Source organism: Camellia sinensis, chromosome 8, assembly GCF_055761805.1.
Source record: "Camellia sinensis isolate YWXY chromosome 8, ASM5576180v1, whole genome shotgun sequence".
Taxonomy (NCBI): domain Eukaryota; kingdom Viridiplantae; phylum Streptophyta; class Magnoliopsida; order Ericales; family Theaceae; genus Camellia; species Camellia sinensis.
The window spans coordinates 151,644,332-151,654,991 of record NC_138968.1 but is presented as its reverse complement, the minus strand read 5'-3'; the positions used below and the strand labels follow the sequence as shown (position 1 = coordinate 151,654,991).

The window sequence follows — 10,660 nt, the reverse complement described above, 5'->3', positions numbered from 1 at the left end:
AAAACTTCAAAATTATGATAATGTCATTATTTTTTGTGTCTTTTTACACTTTATCATGTAAATCTCAGAGTCTCTAACGTTCTGACGAATTTTATGAATGTAATCATAATTTTTTTTTGTATTTTGTATCTTTTTGTACTTAATGATGTAAACGACTGAGTTGATAGATTTTGGAAATTTTCATGAATACTTAATGATGTAAACTGCTTTGTGTTGTGTATGTGGATGAGTTTGGTCATGCAAAATATACCTCAGGTGCCCTTGCTCATGCAAAATATACCACAAAATATAAATATAAACTTACCATGCAGAAGAATTACTACTGATTTTGCTTTTAACATGTATGGAATCTGCTTCAAAACCAATGTATTAGGACAAACCCATGTTTTTCTTTCGAGTACTGAATCAGCTAAGAAAATCCTAAACAATAACTCAGGAAGATTCCCAAAGACATTAATTAAGTCAATGGCAAAGATAATGGGACGAGAAAGCGTGTCAGTGCCCCTAAACAACACAAGCTGATCCGCAACCATCTTGTGTCAAAACATCTACACCTTCCATAGCTGTCAAATTTCAGCAACAATTTAAGAAGTCTCGTTGAAACTTAAGAAGTCCTATTCAAATTTCAACAGTAATCTACAACAATTGTTTATAACAACCCTGCACACAAATAGAATCCAAATTAAAGGACTTCAAAAATAATAACCTGTCAGATTGTTTTGAAACTTAAGAAGTCCCATTCAAATTTCAACAGCAATCTACGACAATTGTCTATAACAACCATGCACACAAATAGAATCCAAATTAAAGGACTTCAAAAATAATAACCTGTCAGATTGTTCAACCCATATACCAAAACCAAATGCCAAATGGGACCAAATAACATGAAAAATAACATTCTAAAGGAGGCAGCAGTATCAAATCTTCATACAAAGGAGGCAGCATTATCAAATCTTTAGCAAATCACAAATTTAGCAAACAACTATTCAAATATTCTTACAAATAAGGCAGCACTCTCAGAATTCATACAAGTTTAGCAAACTACAAATTATAAATCTTCCACGATTAACCAAAAACACAAAGGGCCAAAAATGGCCAACAATTACTAGTGCAAAGCTAAAAATTAAATGGGCATTTGGATCCGCATCTATATGCAAGTCAACAAATTTTGATGGTACTGTAGAACTTTGACTGCTTATATTTTTGACCATTCCTGATGTGCTTCTAATATTGTCCGGCGTTTCCATTGTGCTAACCAGTGCTTATAAAAACAAAGTACATATTACAAATATTGTTCAAAAAAATATTGACCAATAAAAAATTTAATTCATCATTAAAATATGTGTACTCATATATTGAACACGTACCGGTACATACATACTATCTTGTGTGCCTACCATAGAAGAAAAATAGTAAAGTTGTTCTTGTAGCACTTTATCATTATATAGTAAGACAATGTTATTAATAATTTGAAGCATTAAAAAAAAACCTAACAACAAACAAAGTGCAATGCATTAAGTTCATTCAACATATACTGATACATACATACTGTCTTGTGTGCCAACCATAGAAGGAAAATAGTAAGGCTGATCTTGCGGCACCTATCATCAAATAGTAACACAATTTCGTTACTAATTTCAATCATTAAACTATAAATCCACAAAAACCTTACGAAACAACCTACGCCAACATTTACCTGTGCGGGAGTAGTCTTCTTATTCTTTCTCTTCAACCGATTCACTATTTGATCAACCTTACTAACCTTCCACTTCGTACATGGACGGCCTCTTCGGCGAGCAACCAAAGGACTGAGTACCTTGCGAGTGTTGCTTGCTTTTGTAGTATTGAGACCAGGCAGACTTTTCGATAAAGTATGGGAAGGCGGTACAATACTAATAGAAAGTGGTACAGTACTCGTACATGACACATTACTCGAAGTACCCGATTCAATTGTTCTCACTCGATCCTTGATTTCCCTCAACCCAAGTTGAATCACTTTGTATTTACCATTATCATGGGTGGCAAGTTCTAGGATCTCATCCAACCTCTTGTGATAGGAATCATGCAACTTTGGATTCATAGCAGCCCCGAAATTAGTATATGTGGTTGGAATGCATGTATACCCTCTTTCCAAATCTTTTCTCCATCTCGAAACAATGTATTTATTTGGCACCTCATGTATGAACCTCTCAATGAGCACACTAAGTGAATGGGCGCACATAATACCTCTAAACTCAAACAACCAACACATACATTGGAGCTCACATTCAATTGAATTACAGTACACAATAAATTCTACTTTCTTCATACCCTCACCTAGAAGAGTAGCCTCCCTCACATGATAGGTACAAATTGATCCTTCATCTTTCGCAAGATTTGGACGACAGTACACTAGACGCTTCATTTCTACTTGAACTTCTTTAAATTTTGCATTTGTGTACACTGCACAAAATTGCTTCTTAAAATGATACACTATTAAGCAATCATACAATTGGTTACAAGATTTGAAATTTGCTTTTGTCTCATTTTCTACCTTACTTTTCAAGGTATTGTCATATTGCTTAACAAATTGCTTTAAGGTAGTCTTCGAGTTCACATATCCATCAAAAAATGCATTCATGCTCTCACTTCTACCGGTAGTTGACATGCCAGCCCAAAATATATCTTTAACATAGATAGGAATCCACTTATGTCGCTTACGGTATAATACCATCAACCACTCGTTATCATTCAGATTGAATTTTGCAACCATTGCAAGTCAATTTTCCTAAAATTCATCTTTTGTAAATGAATCATAAACTGCATTTTGCAAAGCAACCTTTATGCTTTCATATTGTGAATATCCTCTTAGTTTCTCCGGAATTTTCTTCATTACATGCCATAAGCACCAACGATGTCAAGCCTGTGAGGAGGCAATTTCTATGGCATTTTGCATAGCTCTACACTGGTCAGTTATTATAACTTTTGGAGGAGTATCTGACATGCAACTTAACCATTCTTTGAACAGCCAAACAAATGTCTCAGTGTTCTCATTAGATAATAACCCACAACCAAACAAAATTGACTGTCTATGGTGATTAACTCCTACAAACGGAGCAAACGACATATCATATTTGTTTGTCAAATAGGTTGTGTCAAATGAGACAGCATCCCCAAATGCTTTATAAACTGCCCTACTCCTTGCATCTGCCCAAAACAAGTTTCACATGCGACCATCTTCATCAAGGTTAATTGCCGAATAGAAGTTCAAATTTAGTTGTTGCATTTTATGGAAATAAAGTGTAACTGATTCGCCGTCTCCTAGCCAAAGTCTCAATCTTCTAGCATTCTCAATATAATTCTTTGCATCTCATTCATCAAACGTTAATGCCTCATATCCCCCTGCTTTAACAACTATGGAATGAAAATTCCTCGCCATCCCAATCCCTACTGCATCGTTCACTTCTAGTCTCCTCTTCACCGGAGTAAGAATCCTCTTATTCATTACAAAATGTCGTAAGTCAATAGGAATCAAATCATGAGTGTGCTCAAGGACAACTGTGGTTAACTTATATCTTCCATCGTTTTGTAGACTGGCTCTTACCCTTGCTTTACATCAATTTTTGATGACAAAGATGGTTCCAAGGGATTTACTTCTGATCTTTTTGTTCTAATCTACACCCGAGTATATTTAATTCCAAAGTACTTCACTTCCCCATCACTTGTTAGATTTTGTGATCTAAAAGCTATAGCAAATCCACCTTGTTTCGCATATTTTGCATAAAATGCATACACTTCTTGTTTTGAGGTAAAATACATCCCCTTCTTAGATTCTTCAACTTCACCATTTTCGTTAAATGAAAGATTGTTATCCTGTTCTTCAACTTCCTCACTCCCATTCAATGAATTATTGTTTGAATCAATATCCATTGTAGCTTCAACGTTAAATAGAATAGACATTGTTAGCTGCAATTTCAAAGCAAGTAGAAATGGTATGGGGTAATAGCTACCAGCCACATTTATAAATCTAAATTGTGAATGATTTGAGTAATGAACAAATTATATTCTTCAAAGATGAATCACAACAATGATGTTAATAATAGTAGAGAATGAATTTGAAACAAAGACTCAAGCAAGGGTAGCCATGCCATGGATGAACAGCCACATCTCAATCTGCTAATTTTTCACATTCATCTTAACAATAATCTTATTTTCACAATCATCTTAAGAATAATCTTATGATAGACCAATCTTACTTTCTTAGCCACATCTCAATTTGCAATACCAAATAACGCTATTAATATCAGCTCAGGGAAAGTGCAGATATACATACACATGTATACCAAAAAAAAAAAAAAAATTGATGTCAAAAAAAAATATATTACTAGTACATAAAAAAATAGAATAAGATTTTTTTGAAAAAGATGTTATAGTCTTTTCTTTTCTATTTTTGGATAAGCATGATTATAATCTTATGTACAGGACATACATGCTAACAGTGAGGAAATAGCAACTATTACGGCATTATAAATTAACAAAGATTCAAGATACATGTATCTTCCTTTTAGGCTTTCATGACATAAGAAACCCAGTGTAGTGAATTATTGGATGCAACAAGACTACTAGTTTGTTACAGTTTCTACACTCTGAGATTACCATTTTCCTAATACTTGCCAACACATTCTAGGCACACCCTAACTGTGTAAAAATGATCTAGTCAAACCTCCATTGGCTACTAAATTCAATCAATGCCACGTGTCAGATAACCCACGCCAGGAAGCCCAAACAACTTCCATAGAATACATTACTTGGCACTAGTTTTCTAGAAGAATGTTTAATTTCTACAATTACACATGGTAGGCACATTGAAACTTAGCTAGCAGCCATGATAGTTTACTTACTTAGTTTGATCAAGCTAATAGTTTACTTAATTGGCAAAAATGAGGTACAGTTTAATTTGGGTCTACTTAACCAAAAATGAGATACAATTCTAACCAGCCACAGTGAAACTTAGCTAGCAGCCATGGCAGTTTACTTAATTAGTTTTATCAAGCTAATAGTTTACTTAATTGGCAAAAATGAGGTACAGTTTAATTTGGGTCTACTCAACCAAAAATGAGATACAATTCTAACTTGGAAAACATATTGCTTGGTTTTGTGTTCTTTTTCTGTTAAATTATTACTATTGTTATTATTATTATAAATATTCTATTCTATTATAAGTCCTTTTTAACTTGTATCTAACCAATATGCATAGGCAACCAGAGCATGTTATAACATTCTTGTTGGCTGAAATGGGGACGAGTGGATCACTTGATGGACAGCAAAATAATTTTATTTTCACAATCATCTTACGAATAATCTTATGATAGAGCAATGGAAAAGCAGCCATGGCAGCCACATTGAAATTTAGCTACCAGCCATAGCAGCCACAATGACAGAGCAATGGAAAAGGAATGACACAAAGGGAAATAAAACGTCAAGAGGAAATACCTTATCCGCAACTCAATGAAGACTCCGATTGCTCTGCAGCACACAAACTTCCTCATCTCCCACTCCGATCAAACAACAGTAGCGACGGCACAAAGAGACGATTCCGTTAGGTTACGAACAGACCGGTTCCCAAGTTAGTGAAGATTCCGATTGCTCTGCAGCATACAAACTTCCTTCTCTCCCACTCCGATCAAATAGCAGCAGTAATGACCAGACAGCTCCGCTAGGTTACGACGAGACTGTGTTTCTCTCTCTCTCCTCTTTGTTCTGTTCTTTTTTTTTCTTTTTCTTTTTTTGAAATGAAATGAATTGTGGGTGTATCGAGCGTATACAGTAGCAGCAAGTTCAGTACAAACATAAATTCGAGTCACTCAAGCCATCATCTTTTGAGCTACGTAACGGAACCGTATAATCAAATGTGAGTCTATATAAGATTGGTCTTTTGTGTAGGGAGTCGTTATTTCTACTCTATTTTGTTTAAAATATACTCTCTCTCTCTCTCTCTCTCTCTCTCTCTCTCTCTCTCTCTCTCTCTCTCTCTCTCTTTACTATACGTAGAAGAAAGTGTATTTGGAGCAAATAAAGTGAGTGTAGTAACTATGTATAATAAGAATAAAGAAAAGAGTGTATTTAGAGTAAAATGAATCCCTTTGTGCAAAGGAATAATTTTATTATTACCTTATCCAATCATGTAATGCCACGTGTTCTACTATTATCAATTATAAAAGTTTAAAAAATGCTAGAGATCCTAAAAGTTCTATCAAAATTTATACCAAATGTCTCACATTGGTGTGGGATCCACACATGTGGATCCCACACTCAAGTGAGACATTTAGGCCTCGTTTAGCAGCATCACTTTTTAGCCAAAAAGTAAAAAAGTCACTAAAAAAAATCAAAAAGCCAACAACTTATACTAAAAAGTCAAAGATTTCATTTTCTCTCTACTTTTTGCACATCTTTTCTTAAAAAATCAAAAAGTCATCCCAAATATACTAGTTTTTTTTACATCATATTTTAGCCAAAAAATCAAAAAGTTACTAAAAAAACATGTTCCCAAATGAGATCTTAGTAGAAATTTTGAAATATCTAGCATTACTCATATAAATTCACATTCTCCATGATTGGACAATTGTAGGTGGAGGGTACCATCTAAACATGCCATTAGGCTTATTTTGGGAAGTAAGTTAAACATTAATTTTTTAATTTTTTTTTTAATTTTTTTTTTCAAAAATATGTAAAAAAAAATAGAGAGATAATATGACGTAAAAAAAATAAAAAAAATAAAAAACAATACATTTAACCTCTTTGTTAAAAGAGGCCTGTTGTTGGCTTGTCTTGGACAGGTAAGTATTATAATCCTGACCGATTAAATGAGTATCTAGACTGTAAGAGTTTGTTTGACATTATTTAAATAAGTATACTTAGTGGGTGTTTGGAAAGTTGCTATTTTAATAGGTTATTTTAGTTTTTTGCTATTTTAGAAGATTAAAATTTTTATATTTGGAAAGGTAGTTGATTTTTTTGTAATTGGATGTGATGTTTGTGAGAGAAAAAGTGAAATAATTATGGGTTTGATGTGACATTTTGTCTTATTAGCTATTTTAGTCTATTTTATCTTTTAGTACTATTTTAGCCAAAAAAGCTAAAAAAGCTTCTTCCTAAACAGAGTGTATTTATTTGAATCATATTATTTTTTTAATTTTTTGTATTTTTTTTAATAAAAAGTTAAAAAGTACATTTATTTATATCATAAACAATTTTTGTACTATCTTTTTTACTAAGGCTTTGTCACGACACAAATCCGCCCCTATAAGTTTAGCATCGTAACCGGTTAGTAATCCCTGGATTACCCAAGGCCTCTGAACAAAATAACACATAATTAGGGGTTATGAAAGCAAATATATAAATATACGTAATCCATTAAGCTGTGCTAACATACATGGGACATAAATTGAAAACTTGTATAAAATATATACATATATGATGTCATATCCACATAAGTCTTGTAACACCGTACAAGGTGTGCGGATGAACAAAAACAAAACTAAACGTAAACGTTCTTAACATGATACACAAAACAAACTCTTAACATGGTCCACAAAACTTGACTTCTATAAACAGCAACCTCTCCAGGAGGAACGGTGATTGGCTAACTCCAAAACTCCCCAGGCAGCAACTTAGGCCTGGTCACTCACCTGCTCACCTATATACATAATATAAACAATGAGTGGAAGCCCAATGAATGATAACAAAGTAAAGGGTTACATGAATGATATCCCAACTAATTCAGAAAATATAAACAAATTCATATTCATAATCTTGTTTGAATCGCATACAGAAATTCGCATTCATGTTTGTTCATATATGGTACATCTATTAATGCTAACAGATCAAATATAGAGCATTAAGGGTCATACTTGTCAGTTCCATAAAGGAACCTCTGGTACTAAGAACAGATAACATACTTGCCAGTTTCATAAAAGAACTTTCAGTACTAGGAACAGATAACATACTTGCCAGTTCCACAAAAGAACCTCCAGTACTGGAAACATATAACATACTTGCCAGTTCCATAAAGGAACCTCCAGTACTGGGAACAAATAACATACTTGCTAGTTCCACAAAAGAACCTCCAGTACTGGAAACAGATAACATACTTGCCAGTTCCATAAAGGAACATCCAGTACTGGGAACAGATAACATGCTTGCCAATTCCACAAAAGAACCTCCAGTATTGGGAACAAAAAACATACTTGCCAGTTCCACAAAGGAACCTTTAGTACCGGGAACATATCATAAACTTGAACCACGGAATTATTGTCACGAGTGCTTGTTAGAACTGGACAATCATTCATTGTACAGAACATAACATTTCATAAAACAGATCTTATTCCACATACAAAAAACAAATAAAGTTGAACATAACTTTACTAAGTTATTACTCACTAATGGCTCCAAAGTTGGCAGACCAAGCAGGCAAATGAAATAGCTCACGGCATGTGACCTACACAAACATAACAGATACATACTTGAAACACACACCCAAATAATCCTTAACTTAGTTCTTTCTTCTATAGGTGTGTTTCTACTTCTTATCCTCATTATTTTGTCTTAATCTAGGGCTTAAGAATGCCTAGAATGCAATGAGAATGCCAAAACATGCTATTCAACACTTAGATAAATATGTTGAAAACAGGGTCCTCGCTTAAGTGCAGCTTCTTTCGCTCGAGTGGAGGTCCAAAAATATGAGTGGTTGCTCGAGCGGTCTGTAAACTCTGCAAAAGTACTGGTTGTGTGAATTTTTCACTCGATGGCTACTTAATGGTTGTTCGAGCGTGCCACTGAGGTCTTCACTCGAACGCAACTCTTGTCGCTCAAGCGATCTGCAAAATGTGTCAACTTCTAGGAGCATGCATTTTATGCTCGAACCAACTTTTGGTCGCTCGAGCGGAAGTGCAAAATCACAGAGTGATCGTTCTAGCGCAGATTCTGTCGCTCGAGCGGAGAGACAAAATTCTTGAATTTTCAAATTGTTCTCCCAAGCTCAAAACTCAATTTTAATGTTGGAATTCATGTTCTATTGGGCCAAAAACTTAAGGAAACTTATGTAAACTTGGAAAACTTTGTGAATTTAAGATCATTTTGCAAAATCAAGGTTCAAGAGCATGTGAATTGTGCAAAATTCAAACTCAAAACTTTGAAACATAACATGCATGGGTTGATATAAACTTCAACCTCCCAAACAAGATCAACAAAGCAAAATGGTATGAAACTTGATGAATTCCAAAACTATGCCTTGATCAATGCATGCATGTAAGAATTCTTCAAAATCAAACTCTAAATGTAAGAGGATGTGTATGCATGTATGATTATCATCCTAACTCATCATTCATAGTTCAATTCTTGCATCTCATAGGTTAATTTCCTTGAATTCATGCATTAACCAACTAAGTCACAACACGAGGGCTTGAATTCTTACCCAGGCTTTCCAATTTAAGCTCGAAAGGCTAAATTCTTGAGTCTCTAGGTTCAATCATTCAATCTCCTAGCAAGTCCCTTACCTTGAGTTCAATTCCTCTCCAATTTGACTCTAATCTCACTCTTCTCACTCTCTCTCACGTTTAAAGCTTCAAAATGAAGAATTGGGTGTGCAAAAATGAACTAGTGGAGTCAAATGGGCCTTATATATGCTTCATGAAATTGACTTAATTAATCTTGGCTTAAACTAAGTAAATGGGTATTAATTATTTTAATTAATTCGTTTTGAATCGAATTTTAATTAAATCTATCATAAAATTTCAGAAATTCCAAATAACACATAACCTAAGTTAATTCCATGATCGGACGCCGATAAGGCCTTCAATACGCATAACAAAATCGAAACACAAACAGATATTCTTACAGCAAATAGATATCAACTCAACTAATGCAATGCACATGTAATTAACTCAGGATTCTATCTTAATTACTTATTGGGCATACTTAATCCAGACTTAACAGTTAATCATGAGTCAGGATTGTTACAGACTTCTTTTGGGTACACAAAAAAAATGCAACTTGTTGATTTATTGACTTATTTGAGTCATATTACATCTTTACTTTTTTAGACGTCTTTTCATAATAAACAAAAAAATTAATTTATAAGTCATACCCAAAATAAACCTAAGGGCAAATTACATATACCCCCTCGAGGTTTAGCAAAATTACAAATACCCCCTGAGATTTGAGAAATTACAGATATCCCCTTGAAGTTACTATTTTCATAACAAATTAGGGGATAAATTGTTATTAAAATATAAACCTCAGGGAGGTATCTGTAATTTTCGAAACCTTAAGGGAGTATCTGTAATTTAGCTAAATCTCGAGGGAGGAATATGTAATTTGCCCTAATCCTAAAGATTGTTTTGGGATATAATTTGTAAGCTGACTTTTGTGCTTATTATGAAATGAAGTACAAAAAAATAAATAGATGATGTAATTCAAATAAATTAATAAATTAATAAACTGACTTTTTTTTATTACCCAAATGAAACCTAATTCTTTTAACATTTTTATTAAAGGATACACATTAATAAAATCTTAAAAACCTAAGATATTTTATTTGACTTTTCTGGAAAATAAAATAAAAAATCAAAAATAATTGCCAAACATTTATCCCAAGGAAGGAGAAACTCATTACCAAGTGAGA

General features: G+C 33.7%; 1 protein-coding gene across 4 annotated transcripts; it reads right to left on the bottom strand.

Annotated features, from left to right (window-relative positions):
* Positions 1-330: 330 nt before the first annotated feature.
* Positions 331-5,846, bottom strand: LOC114314284 (protein FAR1-RELATED SEQUENCE 6-like). 4 transcript variants are annotated; one of them, XR_003647424.2, is made up of 2 exons: positions 5,473-5,846; positions 331-660 (listed from the first exon to the last, which is right to left on the bottom strand). XR_003647424.2 is itself a non-coding variant. In XM_028260762.2 (2 exons), exon 2 carries the CDS (start codon positions 2,750-2,752, stop codon positions 1,490-1,492), a length of 1,263 nt encoding a protein of 420 aa, XP_028116563.2. In that variant the 5' UTR covers positions 2,753-3,914; positions 5,473-5,846; the 3' UTR covers positions 1,301-1,489. The 4 variants fall into 4 exon arrangements, 1 of the variants encoding a protein (XP_028116563.2); XR_003647426.2 differs by having other exon boundaries at positions 331-563; XR_003647425.2 differs by lacking the exon at positions 331-660 and adding an exon at positions 667-1,261.
* Between the last annotated feature and the right edge of the window lie 4,814 nt (positions 5,847-10,660).

What these genes read in the sequence shown, in the direction of transcription:
- LOC114314284 (XM_028260762.2), bottom strand. Translation starts at nt 2,752, where the DNA reads ATGGTTGCAAAATTCAATCTGAATGATAACGAGTGGTTGATGGTATTA.